The following is a 24,336-nucleotide window of genomic DNA, read 5'->3' on the forward strand; positions in this document are numbered from 1 at the left end:
GAGAAGTTGGTATTGGAACTGGATAGAAGTGAAATAGGCATTAAATAGGAGGAATAGGGAAGATGGCATTTCAGGATGAGGGAATAAAAAACTGGTTCAGAGGCTGGAATTCGTGGAAAATTCATAGAAAAGTAAAGTAGATATTTTGCCCACAACATAGACATTTTGCCCAGAACATAAGACTTTTTTTTTCCTTTCTAAGGTAGATTCACAAATTAAGAGAATGCTATGAATATCATATATTTAGATTGTAACAAAGCTTCTAAGAAAATCTCTCATGGAATTGTTTGAAAGACCAGTCATAAATATTAACATTAACTATAATATTAACTTGGAAATAGGCATCTAGTGGAGTACCCCAAGGATCTTTCTCTTTAACCTTGAATTGGCCAACAATTTTATTAATAACTTGGTTGAAGACATAGGAAGCATTTTTTTTTCCCACTGAGGCAATTGTGGTTTAAGTGACTTGCCCAGGGTCACACAGCTAGGAAGTGTTAAGTATCTGAGGCCAGATTTGAACTCGGGACTCCAGGGTTTGTGCTCTATCCGCTGTGCCATCTAGCTGCTCCTTATAGGAAGCAATCTTAACAACTTTGCAGATGACACAAGAATAGCTAACTGATTGGATAATGGTGTCAGGATCCAAAAGTATTTTGATAGGGTACAATATTGGATACAAAATGAATACGAGGAAACTTTAATGGAATAAAAGAAAAGTTCTATACTTGTATTTTAAAAAAAACACAACTTTAACAGTATAGTGGTGAGGAGTAGGGAAGACATGCAGGGAAACAGGAGGAATGTAACTGACTAGACAGATACAATGTGAATGAATGAATGTATGAAAAAGATGGGTGGCCTTAATGAATAATCAGTATAAGTGGTAGGCAACTATGTTTTTCTAAGTTGAGATGCTTATCTCGATAAAGGGAATCCTATTATTTTCTCCTCAAATTATATCACATCTGGAGTATATCCAGGAGAGGGTGATAAGGACGGTAAAAGGAATGAATAACTTGATGGACTAAAAATCAGCTGATCTATCAAGGAAATTTAGCTCAGAAAAATGAAAGCTTGGGGTACAGGTGGGGAAGGGAAAAATGGCATTAAAGCTATTTTTAAGTAGCTTAAAAGCAGTCAAATAAAGAGAGATTGGTTTTGTTTTTCCCAACTTGACCCCAATCAGTTGAAGTAGAAGCAACCAGTAAGAGTAGAAAACAAGAAGATTTAGACTTGGCATAAGGAAAAACTTGCAAGAATTAACTGATAGTAGAATGCACTACTTTCAAGTACCCATTAGTTTGCTCTTTCTGGAAATCCGCAAATAAAGGCTATATAACTATTTTTTGGAGACACTAGAAAAAAATACCTCATCATAACACATGATTTGTATGACAGGGTTTTGGAAGTCCCCTACATCTCTTAGATTTTGTAATTCTATGAGTTGGGAATTTCTTCAAAAAGCTAGTAGGAGTTTGCAAAGGAATTGAGTTATGTGATTATATTTATGCCTTAGAAAGAAAAAACTGTTAACAGTGTAAAGAGTGGATTAGAGGAAAGAGTGAAAGGAGACAAAAAGATCATAAGGGAACAGTTGCATCAGTTCAGTGAAGAAGTAACAAAGTTCTGGAGTAGGGGGTGACAGTAGGTACAGCAATAAGTAAATTGTTAATATACACTGAATCCACCAAACACAGAATATTAAATCTCATTTTTAAAAAACCACCTAAAAAACAAGATACATTTCCTTCTTTAAAAGATGAAGACATTCATAATAAGAAGCTGAATGATCACTGAAATCTGGCTTATTGTTTTCTTCAAAAGGAAAGGAGATGAATTTACGGAAAGACCAGTGCATTACCTTCCTTGTTTTGCCCTCTAACTACTCTTTCACTGTCTTAAATGTCTCCTACAGGCATCAGGGTATCTGGGTAATATATGAACATTTGTCTGTTCTTCCTTCCTTTCGTGATAGAAAGGACTTGGACATCATTCGTAATGGATTTAAATACACTGAAAAAAATTTCCTGGCAATTTTTTGCCCTGGAAACAAGAAGTAGATAACCTGCTTGTAAACTCCCTAGTGACTCAAGATAACATTTACACCAAGAACTCTGGTCTTTCACAGTGGAAAAAAAAATTTCTATAATGGTCTATAGTCATTTCTATAATGACAGTCATTTTTTAAAAACTAATAATTTTGGTAACAAGTTTTCAACAATAATGCTGATTCCTCTAGTAATAAGGAGATTTAACTGAGGATTTACTTTTAAATGACATTTTTGTTTATTCATCCTTCTATCTATGAAAATTCAAGAGGGAAAAACTCTTCAAATTTAAGAAGATAGCTTTATCTGTTTAGTCTGTAAACAGGAAAAATGAAGGGGAAGCATATCCTCAGGAGAAAGAGTAAGGCCTTCAAAAGAAGCTTCAGATTCTGGGCACTGACTTCATCAGGGGCTGATTCTTCCAATGTCAATTCTCAGCAAATCCCAGAAACTATGGACTCCCTGACCCTACCTAGAAAGTAAAGTTAGGCAATGCTTCTAAAACCATGCCAAGGTCATACCCCTTGATATACTCTGAGGCATGAAGGACGCCCCTATGAGTCCATAGATCATACAAAGATCAGCAACCTAGAGTTCTGCCGTAAATACCCTTTGTCACAGTTTTATATTGCAGAAACTTGATACATACATATATATATATATATATATATATATATATATATATATGTGTGTGTGTGTGTGTCTGTGTGTGTGTCTGTGTGTATAATATACACACATATACATATGTATATTTTACTTTGGTACACATGTATATGTGAGTGTATATATACACAGGATTATAAGCTGAAGACATTCATAACAAGAAGCTGAATGATCACTGAAATCTGGCTTATTGTTTTCTTCAAAAGGAAAGGAAATGAATTTATGAAAAGACCAGTGCCTGAGATGGGGCTCAAAGTCTCAACTTTATAAGAAAGTCAGAATATTCTTGAAATACTCTACACTGCTATGGTGACCTTTGTGTAAATGATATTCTTAATGGAAATCTTTAGTGTAGGTCATTTAATTAGATTATAATTGATAAGAAAAGACAATGGTTAAAAATAGGTGAAACTCAGGACAAAATAATCAATGACTATAGCAATCTAGTATTTTACAAACAAACACCCCAGCTTTGGGGATAAGAACTCACTATTTGACAAAAACTGCTGAGAAAATTGGGAATTATTAATGGCAGAAACTAGGCATTGACACATACCTAACATACTGTATACCAAGATAAGGTTGAAATGGGTTCATGATTTAGACATAAAGAGTAATATTATTAAAACATTAGCAGAACAAAAGATAGTTTACCTCTCAGATCAGTGGAAAAAAAGAATTTGTGGCCAAAGAAGAACTGGAGTACATTATTGAATATAAAATAGATAATTTTGATTATATTAAAGTAAAAAAGAAATTTGTACAAACAAAACCAATGCAGACAAAATTAGAAGGGAAGCAATAAACTGGGAAAAAAATTTTTTACATTCAAGGGTTCCAATAAAGACCTCATTTCTAAAATATATGGAGAATTTATTCAAATTTATAAGAATTCAAGCCATTCTCAATTGATAAATGGTCAAAGGATGTGAACAGACAATTTTCAGATGAAGGAATTGAAACTATTTCTAGTCATATGGAAAAAGTGCTCTAAATCACTATTAATCAGGGAAATGCATATTAAGACAACTTTGAGGTACCACTACACATTTCTCAGATTGGCTAAGATGACAGGAAAAGATAATGATGAATATTGGAGGGGATGTGGGAAAACTGGGACATTAATACATTATTAGTGGAGCTGTGAACTGATCCAACCCTTCTGGAGAGCAATTTGGAACTAGGCCCAAATGTGCATACCTTTTGATCCAGCAGTGTTCCTACTGGGCTTATATCACAAAGAGATCTTAAAGGAGGGAAAAGGATCTATATATGCAAGAATGTTTGTGGCAGTCCTTTTTGTAGTGGCCAGAAACTGAAAACTGAGTGGATGCCCATCAATTGGAGAATGGCTGAATAAGTTATGATATATGAATGTTATGGAATATTATTGTTCTATATGAAACGATCAGGAGGATGAATACAGAGAGGCTTGGAGAGACTTACATGAACTGATGCTAAGTGAAATGAGCAGAATCAGGAGTTCATTGTATACAGCAACAACAAGATAATACAAAGATCAATTCTGATGGACATGGCTCTTTTCAACAGTGAAATGAATGAGTCCCAATGATCTTGTAATGAAGAGAGCCATCTACACACATAGAGAGAACTGTGGGAACTGAGTATGGATCACAACATAACCTTTTCACTCTTTTTGTTGTGCTTTGCTTATATTTTGTTTTCTTTCTCATTTTTTTCTTTTTTCTGGTTTTTCTTGTGTGGCATGATAATTGTATAAATATGTATACATACATTGGATTTAACATATTTTAACATGTTATAAACATATATGTTTAACATATATTGGATTACTTGCCATCTAGAGGAGAGGATGGGGGAAGGGGGAATTTGGAACACAAGGTTTTGCAAAGGTCAATGTTGAAAAATTATCCATGTATATGTTTTGAAAATAAAAAGCTTTAATTAAAAAATAGGTGAAACTTGGGAACTCCAATTATTGGTAATTTTATGTTATAGGATGCAGTATGGGGTAGCAGATAGAGAAATTTGGGGTCAAGTCTTAAGTTGTTTGTTTTTTTCTTATTTGGGGCTGGTTTGTTTTTTTAGCCACATATCTCAAATTCTCTCTATCAGTCAAAATAATATTATGACTGCCAAATCATGGCATATCTTAATGTAAGTCCTATTCTTTTATTATAACCTTGCTAGAAAAAAAGTATCTTCTCTCTATTTACGTTTCCATTTCCTTCTATTTTATTTTCTTGCCATAATTATCATCTCTGAAATCTGTATACCATCTATTCCATCTGACTCACAGATCTACGGAAAACCAAAGGAAGTATCTAAACAACACTTACATAGACTGAATTAATGGGAGACAGAGGGGGATCATTCTTAAATGATCCTTAAATATCTGAAATTGAGAATATTTGAATTAACTGTGTTTGGAACTACAAGAAAAAAAATAACAATGGAAAAACTCAAGAGGAAAGGTTGTGGTTAAGCATGAATGAAAAGTTTCAGGCACCAGAAACAAGAGGACACTTGTGTTTTAATAAGACCTCAGTATAGCCTTTGCAAGGGAATTTGATAATAAAAGATGCAGACCCATGAGCTCTTATAAAATGAGTTTCAGAGAAGGTGTACCTGATGGACAGATAAAGGCCCTTTCCCTGGTGCCTAGGCTCCTTTCAGGAATTATATGTCAGGCTTTTATTGCTCTGACACAGATGACCATATTTAGCAAGTTATTTGCTTCAGTCATATAATATATTAGTATTTTTAGTGAAGTCAAATAGACTACTTTTCCATAAATTCTATCTTTTCATATGTAAATGAGTTTTTAAACATTGAAAGTAATTATGCTTTACAACCTGGGTTTTCATGCAAATGTCATTCATGATTCTTACAAAAATATTATGAATTTAAATTACAGTGTTACCATGAATTACTAAGATAATTTTGTAGGAGAAATTTATTTCCTTCACCTTAGTTATTCTACTTGTAAATTAGTAATACTAAGTAGCATAAACTTCAAAGGAATCAGAGGAGGCTTATTAAACTCCAGTTTGTCCCTTCAAACTTCCAGATATAATTCTTGAATAAATTGAGCAGAAGTACTCCAGTATATTTAGTGTTCACCTATCCTAATAAATTAAGATTAATTAAAGATGCTTAAAGATGGTACAACAAGAATGCTGAGGAAAAGACAAGATTATGATTTTATCATTTTTTGAGGTTTTCTTATTTTATGAATCAATATTTGAGTCAAGAAACACAGAAGAAACAACAGAACAAACAAAACAGATTCTGATGACCAGATAATTGAAAAAAAATTATCCTGTATCCCATTTTCCAAAAGGCAGCATTTCAATAAAACAAGAAAAACCTTAAAATATTCATGGGCCTAGTTAAGAAATAGTCAAGAAAACCAAGGACACTTTGTTATCAAGTCAGCAAAAGGACTTTAGTCTGCTATAACAGACTCTTATAACTGAATGTTAGGTGAATATGAATGGAGGACTTGTTTGGACCAAATCAAAATAGACAACCATGGATTAGCTACAATCTGCATTTCTGGAGAGAACAACTACTCTATCACAAATCTGTATGAGCATCTGTGTACTTGATATTCTGGTGGATTTTGTAGTAGACTTGTTAGGCTACTGGTTGATCAATACATTGTGAAATTTCTTGACATGACTTTGAAAACTGCAAATTATTTGTAGTTTCCAATGTGCTTTTGCTATTTAACACATACCACATTTTAACTCTAAAATACATTGGTTATAGAAACATTTTAAATCATGGTTTATATTACAGGTAGGCCAAGTACAATAAAACCTCACCAAAAAAAAAAAAAAAAATCAATGTTAATTTCAAGATATTTCCTAAAAAGATGCAGTGTGCCAAGCTATTTAGTGAAATTAGAGGCCTAGTCCATTACATAAAATTGAATTGTAATTATAAGATTTTAAAAATTCTATGACCACTAAAAACTACATTTAAAAAACCTAAATTTTCTCCTCATGCCACCGGTGAAAAATGACTACATAACTGTCTAAATGTAAATTTCTACCTTTTCATTTTTTAAACCATTGTTCAGCTTGCTATAAAGTTTAGCACCCCAATATCTATTTTGGCTAAAATGTCTAATAGAAGGTTTCTTTCACAGTTTTCACTACATTAGTAAAAATCTGCTATTTCAGTATCTATCAAAAGAATCAAAAGCTTTCAGAATCAACAGATATGGCATTTATAGGATCAAGCCACTAACTTTTGATAAACGCTATCATTCTTTATTCTTCAAGCTCTATGAATTAATGCTGGGAGGGAAACACGCATCAAAATTCTCCAAAGGTGCCAAGGTAGAGAATTTTTTCCCCCACCCTCCAATAGCATTTAATTAAACCCCACAATATATTTCCCAACCTCGCTGTGCATCCCCTATCTGCAAGATAACAGTATTGCTTCCCTCTGAAAAAATGCATTGGATCACAGATTCTATTTTTATACAATATCTTGCTTGCAAGTGGCCTCGGCTCCTCCAGGTTCTGGGCCTGAGGATCAGTGCTAACGGACATGTCTTTTTTTAAAAGCTAGCATTCTAACATCTGATCTGAAAACAATAAAGAGAATGCAAACCACTCAAGCTACTTACAGCCGGAGAGCAGGAATTGAGAGTGCTGCACAGCATCTGCAGCCAGGAGTAGAGGGTGGTTGGCGTTAAAAGGCGGCTGCAGCTCATTCCACTGAGGTGTTCTGGGGGAATAATATGAGAATATTAATCTTTGAGCTTAAAAAGAGTGATGTAAATCATACATCACTGCTGTTGCCACTGAGTACAATAGCTGTAGAAGTTCACCAAAGGTTTAGAATCAAAACATGGAATTTCTTCAATGTGGTGAAACACATAGATCTGGTTCTAAAAAAGAGCAGAAAGGAGATGTACACACACACACACACACACACACACACAAACACACACACAAACACACACACACTTACACTCACACTCACTCTGGATCAAGCCAACATCAGCTGAATGTTAGAAGAACCTACAAGAGGACCATGGGATTTAGAGAAGAGGAGGCAGCCATTCCAAAAAACGTCTGATTACATTCTATTCCAATAGAGAGTTGGAACTTGTTCTTGGGCATGTGGGGATATTCATGCAGGAGTATGTTTTCTGTTTGAGAAGACTTCTTTTTAAACTTTATCACCCTAGTTGGTAGCTTGCTGGGAATTCTTTACATTTAAAAAGAAAATCATTCCAATGAAAAATCAAAACAATGGTGAGAAACAGTTGTAAGTTTGTGACTTGTTTCTCAATCTAATTAAAATCTGCACCTCCAAAATGATGCAATATGTTGGGGATAGTGGAATAATTTTAATTGGAATTGGTCACTCCTAAATAGCTTGATAAATTCAGTATTGATCAGTCCAATTCAGAAATGAATAGCAGTAAAGAATGTCTAAGCCTACTAAGATGAATAGAATAATTATTTTTTAATATCAAAAGCTTTGGCATGGTTTTCATACACAATTTTGTTTCTTTTCCTCCACGCAAATTCTCTGTTTCTCTACAACAAAATTCAACTCTGAGCCATTTTTAAGATATCTTCCTTTTTTCTTTACAGGAAGCTATCCTGATCCCAAGTGGGATACATTCTAGAGTGGGACACTGATTCTTTACCAAATAGGACTAAAATGGCAAAGACTGTTCCTAATTTACATTCTTTGGGAATCCCTTTAAAGGACTTCTTTCAGTCTTCTATTGGTTTGCAGTTCCCTTAAAGGCTGGCTGTGTGCCACTTTGTATTTTCAGTGACTTAAAAAAAGAGCACCAGTAAGCTTTTACATGTGGAGGGGAACAAAAACTCCAGGCAAGAGGAATGCTAAAGTGTCATGGAGAAAAGGCAGGAGGTACTACCTTACTAGAGTCCAGCTGGCCCGGGGAGATGTCACCATTTCCAGGGGAGTGTCATCACTGATCTTGGGGGCAGTGCTGAGTGGCCGAGGTTCCATCACATGCTCCACCAGAGTTCCATAACAGCTAATGATGTATAAGGACTCAACCACAAACTGTTTGGACTGATCTATTCAGAGAAAGAAGTATAATCTGGGTTAAAGACAAGAACCAAAAAGGGATAGGACAAATCCATTATACCAAGGTAGATGACAATCATTTCCTTAAGTGTCCAGTTCAGAATGTTCCAGCAGGTACTCCAAGTCATCTCTAAATAATCAAGTCAAGCTTACTAAAGCCCAGCTACAAGCCCATTTATTTCCAAGAAATATATAATAGACTCAAATTCTGCTACAACAAAAGAATGAGCAATTCCTCAGATTTTGTTGTGCTAAGATTCTGATTGCATTATAAAAATTAAACACTATCAGGAAGTTTTAAACATGATGAATCAGAACTGGGGGAATTAAATTTTCATGGAACAAAATTTTCAGCACAGAATTTGTGCTTTCCTATACCTAACCTATTCTTTACCCCCACACAAAAAAATTTAAGTCCTTAGAAATGAAAAAACTACACATCACCTCCTGCCAATCCCTCAAACTTCACTACACTTAATGGCATCATTTGCCCCCATCTTAAAAGTAGGTCAGCTAAACTCAGGGAAATCAACAGCTAAATATGTTGCTAAACAATTGGCTTTCAGGTGAGTACACATGTCCTCACTACCACAACAGGTTCAGTCTTGCATCTCAGGTTTTACAGTAAACTAAGCAACAAATATAAAAGCTCCTATGAATGCTGGGTGGGTCACTCTATCACTAAACCAGAAGAATCAATTACAGTGCCTATTTGGAGAAAATGGCTGATAACTAGCCAGTAGAATATAAAGGAAAGGCAAGTTAAAAGGGCAATTAGAACAGCAAGTAGAAACACTGAAAAATGAGCTTCACAGAATGTTTTAACTTGTAACAAAAGGTCCCTCAGATAGCATCAATGAGCTAAGAAGGCAACAAAAAATTAAAGATGGGATAAGGAAATGGAAGGTTTGCCGACTTGACTGTATTCTCTTCCATTTGTGCAGGGAACCTGCTGTGCCCAAGATCATGTTTCCCAGGAATAGGTAATTGAACAGAGATAACAAAGCAAAGAGTAGAGGTCTGCTGGCCAATTTTAAGCTTAGGAGGAGTAAAAAGACATGGCAAGAATAAATTTGATCAGAGAGATGTTTCAAAACCAACCTGTTTGTGGCCTACTTTAGTACTGACAAAACAAAGACAAAAGGGAAAAAAAGAACATAGAACAAATTGTATTTACAAGTAAAACTTTTTTATTTTGAAGATATAGTAAGGAAACCGACCTAATTAAATTGAACAAGAACTTATGAAGTATGTGCTCTTTGGAAGGTAAGGATAAAAAGGAAAAAAAAAAAAAGCCAGGCCTTCAATTTAATGGAGAGAATATGACCTGCATAAAAATAAGCAAGAAATGAGTTTCAAAATGATTACAGCAAAAAATATGTCCAGATAAATAATTTTGATAATCTGACATTGGTAGGCTGAGAAACCACTGGAGAAATCTCAATACACTGTAATATGAAGTAGGTCCCATCTGAGCTGGGCTTTTACTTAAGAAAAAGACCTTAAAATATACAGAGTGCACTTCAAGAACATGGACAAGGAGAGGAGGAACCAAGATAACAGTAAAAGGCAATGATTAGTTTGTGCACTCCCAAATTCCCCTCTATAACTTTAAATAATGCCTCAAATTAAATTCCAGAGGGGCAGAACACAAAAAAGGATGAGGTGAAGCACTTTTCTAGCCCAAGATAACTTAAAAGATCAGCAGAAAAATAAATAAATAAACAGACAAATAAATAAAGATAAATGAATAAACAGATAGAATGATATATAGATAAGTAGAAAAGACTACAGGAAAAGTCTGCCACAATGGGGTGAGAATGGATACAGCTTAGCAAAGGCAATACCATGGCATTATGGCAATCCTTGCTGGGTATGGGGGGAGGGAAGGAAAAGGGAGGAGGCAATGAATTGTCAGCAGTAGTTTCTGGAGCTTTAAGCCCACAGATAGAAGTTGGGGATTGGCACAAGGATCACACAACTGGTCAAAAGGAGACTATAGGAGTCTCTTAACAGGCACTGAATACAATGCCCACGTGTGAATCCAGATCAGTCTTTGGTAAAAGTCCCCGGGTGAGAAACAATACTAGCACTCCAGAGCTTGTGGCTACAGGGAAGCAGAGACCCTGATCATAGTTCCAAGGCAGAAAAGAGTGCTTATGGTTGCCCACAGATCACCAAACATGCTTGGAGAATAACAAATACATCTCTTCTCAGATCACACCACTTTAGAAGAATTGAAAACTTACAGACACCATCCCCTCCTCCTCTGAAAACAAAAACCTGAAGCTTAGGACAATGCCAGCTACACCCCAGAAGCACAGACCAACTTTAATATAAAGTTAAAAGTCAAGAAATATTCTGGTAAATGAGCAAACAACAACAAAAAATCAAGTTACTATGACAGGGAAGATGAAAACACCAACTCAGAATACAACACCACAGTCAAAACTGCTATATTCAAAGCCTCAAAGAAAAACATAAATTGTTTTCAGATCACCACCAACTCCCAAAATAAATTCTTGGAAGAGCTCAAAAAAGATTTTTAAAAATCAAATAAAAGGCAGAAGAAAAATTGGGGAAAATAATATGATGTAATAGTGAATGTAATAGAAAGATACAATAAAATCAGTTTTTTAAAAGGAGTTAAAGCTTGGAAAAGAAATCACACAAAAAAAAAATTTGAAAAAAACAAAACCCTAAAAAACAGAATAGGTCAAATGGTAAAAGAGTTTAGAAATACACTGAAGAAAAGAACTTAAAAAAAAAACCCAAATTGGTCAAATGGAAAAAGATAAATAAAGATTCATTAGCCACAGAACTAACCAAATAGAAAGGAAGGTACAAAAGCTTACTGAAGAAAATAATTCCTTCAAAATTGGAATTGGGCAAGTGGAAAGTAATAGCTCCATGAGACATCAAGAAACAGTGAGACAAAAATTTAAAGAATGAAAAAAGTAGAAAATGGAAAATACCACATTGAAAAAATAAATTAGCCATCACTCCTAATCTGAATTTACTTTGCTCCCTTCCAAATTTTCACTTTATAGTTTATTAGTTCAATTCCACACTGCATCTACTCTCAAATATCTTGCCTCCTTATTCAATTGCCATTCACATCTCTTCAAATATCAATGTCAGACTACTTCCACCATGAGATTTCTCCATACCTATTCACTTGCTCATAACAGAACTAGAAATCATGTCACAGCGTTGATTGAATTCAGCTGTGGGTGATGGTGACAATTTGGGTATGACCATTTATTTTTGTAGTTTAGATATAATGTAACAATAAATCATGAGATTTCAGGACACTAAAAAAAAAAGTGAGACATCAGAATGTTTGTGAAATCAAATATGTAACTTATATATTGAAATTTCTATTATAAGGATAGATTTTGAGGAGTAAAAGAAGATAATTTACCAAGTACATGCAAAAGAATGTCTTTAATTGGTCACCATACATTACAGGCACATAATCTGAATGGGATGACTGAATTTTTATTGTCTAACCTTCATTGGGTACTCAAGAGAAATAAAGTAAACTTGATACTTCCTCCTTATTGAGTCTTTATCCCAGTCTCACAAAGGTTGTTTTTTCTCTGCTCAAACTTTTTACACCAGTGTTTCCATCCCACACTCTTGGCTAATTACCTTTTACTTACTTTTCTGAGAAAATTGAAACCATTTATCATGTGCATCCTCTTCTTCCCTTCCCTTCATGTCAACTGCTTCATTCCCTTATCTCTCCTCATTTCTTTTAGTTTCTGATAATGAGATCCATCTTAACCATGACAAGGCCAAGCCCTCTATGTGTACCTTTGATCTCACCTTATCCCATTTCCCACCAACTGATTCCTTTCCTGCTCTCTAAAAACATCCCCTCATCTTTGTCAAAATTAAAAAAAAAATCTTTCAAAAGACTTTACAATCCTCTCAAGCTACTGTCCTTTATTTCTCATTGCTTTCTAAGTCAAATTCTAAGAAAAAAGCTATTTACACCCATCATATCTACAATTTTTCCTCTTGCTCACCCCTCAACCTTTTGCTTGTATTCTTACTCAATCAAAACTACTCTAGTAGTAGATATCCACAAATCAAAGATTTCTTAAATTCACAAATCTGATAGTGTTTTTAAAATTCTTATCCTTCTTGACCTCTCTGTAGTATATGATATTATTACTTTCTCCTATTATATACTCTTTCTTCACTAATCTTCATGACATTACTTTCTTCTGGTTTTCCTGAATGATGTTTCTGTCTTTTTTTTTTTTGGCTCATTATTAACATCATGCCCATCAAATGGGGATATAATGCTAAGCTATATTGTAGGCCTTCTTTTCTTCTTTTTTCTCTTTCTCACTCAGTGATTTCATCACTTCCTATGAGATTTGATGACTCTAATCTTTTTATCTAGTCCTGTCTCTCTCCTAAGATTCCACTCCAAATCAACAAGTGTCTGCTGGATATTTCAAACAAAATGTCTCATAGACAAGAAACTCAAAATGTTCTTTTTCTCCCCAAACACTTTCTATTTTAAAATGTCAGTATTTCTGTCCAAGGGATCACTATCCTGCCAGTCAGGCAAGCTTATAACCTTGGTGAAACTCTCAACATTTCACCCCTTATTCAATAAACTTTTATGGCTCCTATCACATCAAGGACCAAATATTAACCTCTGTTTGGCATGCAAAGTTCTCCATAACCTGGCCCCCACTCCTACCTTCCTTTCTTTCCAGTTTTCATAGACCTTGCCATATTCTGACAATCCACTGACAATGGCTTCCTTGCTCTATCAGATCTTTCACATTCAAGTCCTTCTCTCAAATCACATGTGTACCATTTTATTTTAGACCCTCAGTAGTTCTCATTTAGTCTTTTATTACAAAAGCTTCTATTATTGGTTTTTCACAGCTGAAGTGTCATTGCAGTAGACTGATCAACCCAATCCATAATCTACAGAGCCTTGGCCCTTCAGTTCAATAAATTCCAGGAAGTTTCCTATTACCTCCAGGATCAAATATAAATAGCATTTATACTCCTTCACAGTCTAACATCAATGTACTCTTCCAATATCATTGTACATGATCCTTCAATAATGAGACTAATTAAACAATCTTTGTATTCTGCACAGACTACATTCCATTTCCTACTGTCTCAATGTTTTTCACTGGTTGTCCCTTTGCACTAGCAATATAAATGTGTTTTATCTTTGGCTTGGAGAATTCCATTCTTCTTTCTACCAGCTTAAATGTTAGATTCGATATAAAATTTTTCTTGATTCTTTCAATTGTTAGAATCTTCTTTTCTTGAACTACTTGTTATTTGTTGTTTGTATATTATATATGTAAATGTTGTCTCCCTCAATAGAATATTTCATTTTTATTTTTACACCCATATTAGTTAAGATAACATAATTGATTAATAAATAGTTTTAGAATGAAATATGGATTGGAATGGAGATAGAATGAAAGCATTAAGACCAGTTTGTAGCCAATTATAGTCGAAGTCATGGGTCCTGAAGTGAAGCAGTATGAATGGAGATGAAGTGATGTGTTTGAGAAGTTCTGTAGAGGTATGATAAACAAGCTATGGCAAAACATTGAATGGAAAGATGATACAAAGTTTCAAACCAACATGGCTGAGAAATGGGGATAGTATCAAAAGAAGTAGAGAAGCTAGAAGAAATTCAAGAATAACAGGGGAAAAAATGAGTTCTGTTTTAGATATGCAATCTTGAATTGCCAGTAGATACTCAGGAAAGGCAGGAAAGTAAAGTTCAGAGAAGACGACAATGGATTGTCATTTGCATGGAAGAGATCACATGATCACTGCATCATTCTTCTGAAGGTCTGTTTTTTTAGATATTTTGTAAGTACAATTTTTCTGTAATGCTGTTTACAATTTTTCTGTAATGTTGTTTTCACACCTGTACTACTGCAAAAGCCCTCTGACAGTTTACCCTGGCTTAATGAAATCTCTTTCTTCACATGATCATCTTCCACTCAAACTGTTCTTTCTAAAGCACATGTTACATGCCTATTTATTAAACTCCAGGATCCAATATAAAATCATCTGCTTATCATTCCTAGCCCCATCTTACTTTTCCAGGTACCTCAGTACCTTACTCTCTGTGATCCAGTGACAGTGTCCTCCTTGTTACAACATAGATAAAAACCATTGCTGGTGTCCCTTCCAATAATTTTCCCCATCTGTACAATTCTTGGAAATAACAATTTTGATAAAAAGCTCTGTGGCCCTCATTTTATAAATATAGGGAAAGCTCATCTTTTCCTTCTTAACTCTATAAAAGCTGGGCATAAAGAACTGATTCAAATGTATTAACTGTCACAAAATTTACTGAAATAACTAGAAGGCAATTTAGCAAAAGAAAACATTCTTAAAAGAGTCAGTATGCAATTTCAATAAAGATACAAACCTTTTTCTCGTTTCAGACCAGGATTATTTGCAAACCAGGATCTGGACATTCCAAAGATGGCAGCCACACAGAATTCTCCTCCCATTGATTTGCTGGGTGAAATCTGGGGAGGTGGTTTAACTTTGCTTTAAAAAAAACACACACACAAGAAAACAACAAAAAATGAACATGGTGAAATAAGACCCCACTAAATAAAATTAGAAGCCTTTTCTAATTTGACCTCTTATAAGTCAACTACTTCTGTCTATGGCCATGCATTTGCCATAAGGGATTCTGTCTATTGATGGGAAAACTATGTTCAACATACACTAAGGCATAAATTATGTCAAAGCTTCAGTGATTTGTCAAGTTAACTTCAAAGGTAAAAGAAAACTGACTTTGCTGTAATACATTCTGGGAGAAATCCAAGTTGGTTCTTTTAGTTCAATGCCACCTTCCCCGTGGATTTTAAGATGGAAAAGTGGAGCCAACACAAACCTCTCACAACAACAACAAAATCATTCATCATTCAATTTCAGTTTTCAAGTTGGAAATACAGGATGTGGGGTTGCAATATGTGGGAGATAGAAGAGAATGGAGACAACACATACACCCATAATACTGAGTACCAAAATAACCAGATTGCACAGAATGAAACCCCAAAAATGTTCTCATTCGAAATGCCACAGACAATGTGCATGTAGTAGATCTAATGATATGCAATTACATTTGCTAGTCTTCCTATTTGGTATTTATTTTTCCCTCCTTGTTCCTTGAAAATGATGTGTCTGTTGCTGGTCAGAGTGGTTAAAGACTAAAGTAAAGGCTGAAGGCCTCTGGCTGACTAAGGCACCCAAACAGAATCTTTGCTTCCTATATGATTTATAGACAAATGCAGACCAATATCTTATTCTATCTACCCCCAAGAAAGTGTATCTTTTTTTTTTTCCATATTCAAACTTTCTCCAAAAAAAGACCCACCTTTTTACCTGGCTATCTTAGCAGCAGATTCTCTTCTCTTTCCTAAAACTCTTTCACATTTTTTACTTTCTTTAGTACTGATTCAGTTTAGATTCAATTATGGCTTTACCCCTTGGATTAAAAGTTTTGCACAATCATTTGAGATATATATCATGATCTTATTTGGAGGCAAAGTGGGATAGGTGACAAAGTGCTTAAGTCTGGGTCAGAAAGACTTGATTGCAAATACTGCCACAAATAGGATTTAGCAAATAACTAAACCTCTTTCAAACTTAATTTTCTTATCTATAAAATAGGGATACTAATAGAACCTTTCTTATTCTCTCCCCCCTCTCCCACACTCCCTTCTTCTGCATTTCTTTATTTCTTTTGTATAGCTTATGGCATTTACCCATTTCCTATGAATGAGATCATTTTTTAAGTAATTCCACCTTCTCAGTTCTCCATTCGTGTAAGGCTCATAGATTTAAGCATTATCAGAGTCTAGAGACTGTCAGATGTCATCTAATTCAATATTCTCCTTTATAAAGACCAAACAGATAAAGAGGTTTTGTCCAAAGTTTCTCAGATGGTAAATCACCAGAAGTAGAATTGGAACTTGTGTGTCTCAAGTTCATGGTAGCAGCACCAAATGTGCTGTCATTCTCCCTTTATCAAATGCTTTTGCCACACCACTTCTATTTCCAACTCACTTCTATGCTGTAAAGTACTAACAGATTTTTAAAAACCTTATTCTGAGGACAGTAACAATCTTGTAAAATTAAAATGGGAGAAAACATTTGGATGCTGAGCACCAGGCTAGCTTTCACAGATTGCTGGATATTTCCTTTTTTGAACCAGAATTCGTGTGAGTTCTTGAGTGTCTGATAAGCTCCATCAGAGAGAAACAATTTTTTTTTGCATTTCCCATTTGTCAATTCTGTCAAATTGACTCAAACCATCCCTGAAACTAAAACTAAATCCATGCTCAGAATACCAGTTATAGTCTTTGATACACCTAAACTAAAATAGGCTACCACTGGGAGAACCATGGAATTTGTGGTGTGAATAGAAAGAAATAGGACGTAGATTTAAAGATAGAAGAGAATTTGAAGGCCATGTACACCAAAACTCTCACTACAGATAATGAAACTGAAGCTGAGAAATTTGCCCAAGGTAAAGATGTAGGAGGCAAGGCTGAGATCTGAATTCATGACCTGTGACTCTCTTATTTCTACTATACCATATCTGATAAGAGAGAAGACTCTGTACCTCATTGGCAACATTCTTATATATGAAAAAGGGTAAATTTTATCAGGGATGAGTATGGTCTAGTGGGGTTAGCACTAGGGAGTCACAATTTGCACACATTTCTTTAGTAATGCTGGCCAAGTCACTCTTATCTTCTCAACTCTAAGGTAAGTATAATATCACACAATATCCCTCTCATGGATAATAGAAGAAGAGGGCTTTCTAAACCCTTAAAGCAACATCTCAAGCTGAGTCATCATTAATATTAATGAGTTTTAGGTCACTGGAGGTTTTCCCATAAATTGGAGGATTATTTATTGGGAATGCTATCCAGTTGATTCATGATGTTAGAAAGGACTAACACACAGGTACTGAAGTTTTTGATCTGGGATTCTGGAATTCCACGTGATAAAGGAAAATGATAGGAAATTCATCATTTATTTAAAATCAAACACATTAAATTCAAATCAAAACTAATTCAAACACACACTGCTAAAAGGGGGTGGGGAAAAGGCATAAAGAAGGAAATAAAACCATTAAGCATTCCACATTCTGTTATGGGGAGTACAACATCATCTATCAGCTACTTTAGAACCTGGATATTTCCTTGGATCTGTGAAAAATATCTCAAGTGAGGGGGAACTCCCTTTTTAAATTTTCTTCCCTGCAGGAAAGGCACAAATAATATTTAGAAACTTATCAGTTACTCACTAGCTATGTGACCTAACTCGAATTGCCTTGCAAAAGGAGAAAAAAAAAAAAAAAAAAAAAAAAAGACATGTATCAGTCACTTGAGTGAGGATCCCTACTCCATTTAGTTCAAATCCTTTACATTTCATTTCCTTAAATCTTCTAAATTCTACATTCTATCTTTTGAAAGTCCCAATCCAATGTCTCATTGCAGTGGGCAATGTCAGCAGAAGCAGAAAAGCACATATTCCAGAGAAGGAAAGCTTTGTTACCAACCTTACATTCTGACTTGATTTTGGACCATCACATAAAGGGGTCAAATCCTGGTCTCAGCATTTGTTGAGTAATCTTGGGCCAAGTATTTTATTTCTCTTAGCTTCAGTTTATCCATTTATAAATATGTATAATTACAACAACAATAACTATTTCATTGGGCAGCTCCATTTCACAGTGAATAATACACTAAACCTCAAGTGACCTTGTAAGTGACAACCCTATTTGCCTTAGTTTCCTCATCTATAAAATGAGCTGGAGCAGGAAATGGCAAACCAGCACTGTAATCTTTGCCTACAAAATCCCAAATAGGGTTTTTGACAGAAACAACTAAACAAAATAATCATCATGCAAGTTTGTTATGCTTGGAGTTTTAGAGTATTATGAAAATGTAAGTTTTTATTACTACTATTAATTCAGAGTAAATTAAAAATAAAGCTGTTAAACTTAGGTCTGCATAAAGAGCAAAAGAAGGCCTTAAATTTCCGTTTTTGTTTTGTGGATGGGGAAAGAAACCTAAATATAATTTATCATTTAGGAGAGAAAAGATAATGATAATTCAATCATTTTAAGCTACATACTTGCAAATACCTATAGGTTCAGGATATACTGCAAGGGCCACTCCCTCTATACTTCAGTTCCTAGACAACAATCAAACTGAACTTCTTCACAAAAGTGGGATCAAAGAAAACACATAGCAGGGTGGAGGGTTAGGGATGGATATGGGAGAGAATGATTTAAGTTAACAACTCAACTATTCATTTTTTCACCATGGCTGTAGGTCACATGCCATGTGTGCATGCACATAGGGAAAAAGAGGAAACACATTTGCTTCTTCACAAAAGCATGACATCAAAAATCTGCATAATAAACTGACCTTAAGTATAGATTTGGGCAAATAGTTATTTTTCTACAGAGAACCAGTAAAACAAAGAGCAAAAATGTGATGGGGAAGGTAGTATTCAAAGAGCATCAATCTACCCCCAGAATGTTTTTTTTTTTTTTAAAGTTCTGTGAGTTTACTAGAGGGTCTTTCAGCTTAATCAAATGATGCCAAGAAATGAACTCTCCAATGTTTCCAAAGTCTTGAACATTACTAGTTCTCTCACATCCAACAACGCTCCCTACCCCAATATCCCCACCCTCTTCAAAACAATTATCACTTACAGATGCTCACTGACTCCTGCAGAGATTAAAAGGGAATCTTAAAGGTACATCACATCAATAGCTCTTAGTATTTGTTTTGGCATTTCTTTATATTGACAGATCCCACAATCAGTGTTCAATAGATGATCAAAAGTGTTGGCTTCTCTGAACATTGCTTACTGCCTGTACCACAACACAGCTGGGGAATGGGTATGTAGAATACTTATAGAAAGAACTGATTTAATTAAGGTCTTCCCATCATCATGACTACATAAGAATTTACTTCAGCAAAGCAGGATCATCCCAGAAATGCCTTAGGAAAGGAAGCCAGAAAAAGTCACAGTGTATAAAGGAGAGATTTCTTTTATTATTGTCAAACGTTTTCTTGAACCACAACACCCCAAAGAAGGAAAAACTGATATAATTCCACTTTTTTGAGTCAGCTCAAAGGTGTCTAGAAATACAAAGTCCAGAAAACTCTCAAACTGAAGCTGCATAGTTCAGGAGGGCAAAGGATTTTTAAACCAACATCTGACAAGGGCATTATTATGGGCAAGTGTTTGTTTCCACACTGCCAAATGTTTCTATTTCAAAATAATCTTTCATAGACAGAAAAATGAAACTCTGTAAAACAATGAATGACAGTTAAACCATTTAGCAAGGCTTATTTTTTAAAATTCTGTAGTAATTTCAACCACTCCTTTGAAAAATTATTTTGATCCAAATATTTTTCCTAATTTTTCATGTCTCATTCTCCCAATAAGGAGAATTTGACAAATTCCAACATAAAACACTTTCCATTAGACAATAATTTCAAAACTTGAAGTGTTTGGAAATTTTGTCTCTTCTGCAAACCGCTTGCTTTTTGCTTTGTTAAAATAATGAATAAATTAAACATTAAGAAAATATCGCTTGTATCCAAATAGGATTTTGGAGAAGATTGTTAGAAATGAATTCTACCGATTACTGAATATCTTCCACCTTTTTTGAATTTATAAATGAGAACAAAACATCATGATGAACATAGGTGGTGACGAGGCTTGTTTTTACTATAACCTACTGCTCTTTGCTGCCCCTTAACCTGTCAGTACCTCATAAATTATCCCATGTGCAAAAATTAAAAGGCAAGTTTGGCTTAATTTTTGAGGCAAACCCAAAGCAACATGTGCACCAGTACAACTTTTACCACTTCAAAGTCACAAATCTAAATCACCATATTTACCAAATCTATGGTGACAGAGCACTATTCTCAAAGAAGGGAGGAAAAAGGGGGAAACTAGGCTTGAAATAAAAGACTTTGGATTTCTCTGAATATCTATCTGACTATACAGCTATGAGAATTACTCTTTATTAAAAAAAAAAAAAGGAGCTGTGGAGATATTAGCATTACTGAGTGGGTCATTTAGAGAAATTATTGAAATCTGTTCTCCCCCCCACCCATGTTTGTTCTAACTGTTTGAAGGTGATCAAGTAAAATTTAGATACTAAGTTTCTCCTACTATTGTTTTTCTTTTCCCCTTTCCACACCCAAATGCAAATATATGGGAGAAATTTTCAACTTTGTGACAAGAATAACTTTAACATTTTAGAAAAAAAAATTTTCCTTGTTTTCTGGATGAAATTACCATGTGCCATTGAAGGAGACGTACCCACTAAGTGCATGCATGACACAACAAGCAGACAGTCCCTATGCCCTGCTGGAATAAACACAAAAATGGCAAAAACCAATAGAAAAGATGGAGGCACTGTTTCTACCCCTTTCTAAGAACACCAAAAGAAATGAGTCAATATATTTAAGATTTGTTTTGTAAAACTAAGGAAAAATACTGATTAAAATGCCCCCCTGCCCTGTGATATGGTATCTCCTAATTAACATACTCAAGTCCTTTTTCCTTTTATTGTATTTCATATAAAAGCTTAAACATTAATTTATGAATTCTCTCTGTTTCGTTCCTTTGTACTTGGCTTTATTGAATATGGGCTAACTAGGAAAACTGTAAATGTTTGCTCATAAAAATGATAGGATGATAACAGCTTAATTCTTTCAACCAGATGCACACATTATTCTTAGAGATTAAAGTTTTATTTGATGAGTATGAATAAAGTAAAAAAAAGTACATATTTAAATTCAATATTTCTATTATCCAAGAAAAGAAATGTTTCTCTCTCCCAAAGAACTTAAGCTATCCTACAGAAACACTGATTTCTTTAAACATTTTGTTAACAGTCACCAAACAAAAAAGAAAAGAAAAACACAATTATTAAAGAAGGAAATCTTAAAAAAAAAAAATACCATTTAACAAAATGGAACTAAATAAATCTAGAAACACAAAAGTAAAATAAAATGTTTATTCTCCCTGATACTTTTACATTTTGCAAAAACATTATTAATAAATGAAATATCATTTCAAAGCTGGTTTAAAAGAAATAACAAAATTGACTATAATTACTTATATGTCACTAAATAATATATTTAACATCTATAAATATTTTATTTAAATGGATATCACGCCTTTCAAATAGTTGTTTTTTTTTCAAGTGTCTCATCAAATGGGTAAATGTATTGGCATATAAATATAGGAATGAACATATGAATGCAAAAATATTTTCATAAAATAAATTTTACATATTTTTAAGGTTTTAAAATTTTATTCAAACAGTAATAATTTAAACAGCACTAGTCTCATTGTATGTACCCTTTAAACAACATTTAGTCATTGAAAATAATCATAATCATTATTTCTTTTTAGATCTACACTTAAAAAATACACTGATTCTCCTTATTTGTTTTTTTAATTACTTTTTATGTGATCACATTAAACTTATGCAGAATGATCAACTAAATTAACTTAAAGATACATTCTTCTGAAATCAACACTAATGAATCAAAGGGACTTTTTACCAGAAAATAGTTTTTTACTGAACTGACCATTAAACTAACCCATTTGATGAGCAAATGAATATATAGTATCAGATAGAAGAACATGAAAAGTTTATTTACCAAAAGCCAAAACTTCCTTGGACAACGTCATTCATGTTCTCTGCTCCATTACTCCTTAGAAAATAGTATATGAGATTTACATTTTGGTTTGTGAAAATCTCAAAAACAAAACAAACAAACAAACAAACAAAAAAAAACGGCCCTTTTCTCATATAAGTACTTTGCATTCATTTATTTAGCACAATTTTCACTTTGGGTTCACTTTTCTCATATAAGTACCTTGCATTAACTTATTTAGCATGATTTTCACTTTAGGTTAGTAAATAAAAACATACTCTCCAAGCTGAGTGATCAATAATACCGAGAAAATAGCAAAAGAAAAAAGAAAAGAAAAAAGAGGGAAAAAAACTATTAAAACAAAGAAACTCTTAGAAACAACATGTAAGAAGCTGTCAAATCTATATTCATTTGGCTGCCATAATTTGAGGTTTCATTAAAAGCTTAATGGAAAAAACATGCACTGCATGGCAAAGAAACTTTTTAAAGAGGGCTTTTTTTGTTCTCTCTAACTCTGCATAAGTGAGTAAAAACGAGTTTCTCGTGTGCTAACGATGGCATCAAACAAACCACAAGGCAGTCTTCTGAAAGACAGGCAATGATTTAAAAGACTCCTATATTTCATATATCCCTTTCTTTAATCTGGCTCTTTTAATCTTGTTTCAGCCCAAAATCATTTCTAGTTGACAAGTGCCTTTGTTTAAGTTCGAAGAGCCCACAAGTTTTGGATCGAACGGTCCTTTCTTATTTCACACAACATTTGCTTCTCCATCAATATTACTATGCTGGTTTTTTTCCCCTTTGTACTTAGAAGTTATACATTCTAAGATGAATTTAAATTCCAAGTTCTTTCCCAAAAACTAGTGAGGAAGTTCATTGTTGAGGGTAATTTTTGTTGAGTTTGGTTCAATTTGGTTTTTCAGGGCCCATTTTCAATACCAGTTGCACTGACCAGACATATATGCTTAGTATGCCCTAGAGAAAATGAATGATGTCAATTAAGAATATAACAATTTAAATGACTGAAAGGCTTTTATTCCACTCATGCCATTTTTTGTTATCCTTAATCCATATAAGCCCAAGAGCTCTTATTTAACAAGTATTCCTATGCCTTGGGAAGTGATTAAAACTGTCTTTGCTTTACATATCCTTCTTACAAATACTTAGTTGTGAAGGAAAATTCTATTTTCATTTCTATATATTCCAAGCCTTTTTTGACATTAGTCCAAATATCTGCAACATCTAACCTTTTAAATGTGTCCTTATCTGATTACAGGCTACCTTAGAAAAAACATTTCTCTCTTCCTAGGGAGATACACTCCTAGGGAGTTTACCAGAGTAAACACTGGTTTCATCCTAACAGGGTGATGGGAAAATTCCTATTAGCAGTTATGCAAATTATACATGTAAATCTCTCCCATATATTTGGAATACCAAATGACTAATGCTGAAAAAATAAAAACCCTAACATATTAGAGTCCATTTCATTGGTGTATAGTTCTTACACATTATTCTAATTCTTTTTTTTAATGCAATGAAGAACTATATGAATTTTTCAAAATATATCTCCCTAGGAAGAGAGAAATTTTCCTTCACAAAAAGCGTGACTTATATTTCATATAAAGTATTATAAAAGTATATGTAAAAATTCATTTGAATTTTTGAGCATTTTCTTTTTCTATTTTCCCCTTGGAGCCTTAATTTTAATTCTCTTTTATTTATACTTAAAAGCTTCAAAATGGAAATATAATTCTGGGGTAAAGCAAGGAAAATTCAGCAGAATCTCTCTATTAAATCATGCCATAACTTCATTA

The 24,336-nt window shown here is 34.0% G+C and overlaps 1 protein-coding gene across 14 annotated transcripts in view; it reads right to left on the minus strand.

Moving 5' to 3' along the window:
• The window catches only part of BCAS3 (BCAS3 microtubule associated cell migration factor), a 794,545-nt gene that overhangs the window by 405,203 nt on the left and 365,006 nt on the right, over positions 1–24,336 (minus strand). For 10 of the 14 annotated variants that reach the window (XM_023502118.2, XM_031968505.1, XM_023502116.2 and 7 more), the window contains 4 exons: positions 22,526–22,579; positions 15,226–15,350; positions 8,611–8,776; positions 7,339–7,439 (listed from right to left, as the gene is read on the minus strand). In XM_023502118.2, coding sequence (XP_023357886.1) covers positions 7,339–7,439; positions 8,611–8,776; positions 15,226–15,350; positions 22,526–22,579 — 446 coding nt within the window. The remainder of the gene's footprint in view (positions 1–7,338; positions 7,440–8,610; positions 8,777–15,225; positions 15,351–22,525; positions 22,580–24,336) is intronic. The other 4 variants (XM_031968504.1, XM_003767912.4, XM_031968506.1 and 1 more) reach the window with 1 other exon arrangement.

Source organism: Sarcophilus harrisii, chromosome 4 (genome assembly GCF_902635505.1).
Source record: "Sarcophilus harrisii chromosome 4, mSarHar1.11, whole genome shotgun sequence".
NCBI classification, from domain to species: domain Eukaryota; kingdom Metazoa; phylum Chordata; class Mammalia; order Dasyuromorphia; family Dasyuridae; genus Sarcophilus; species Sarcophilus harrisii.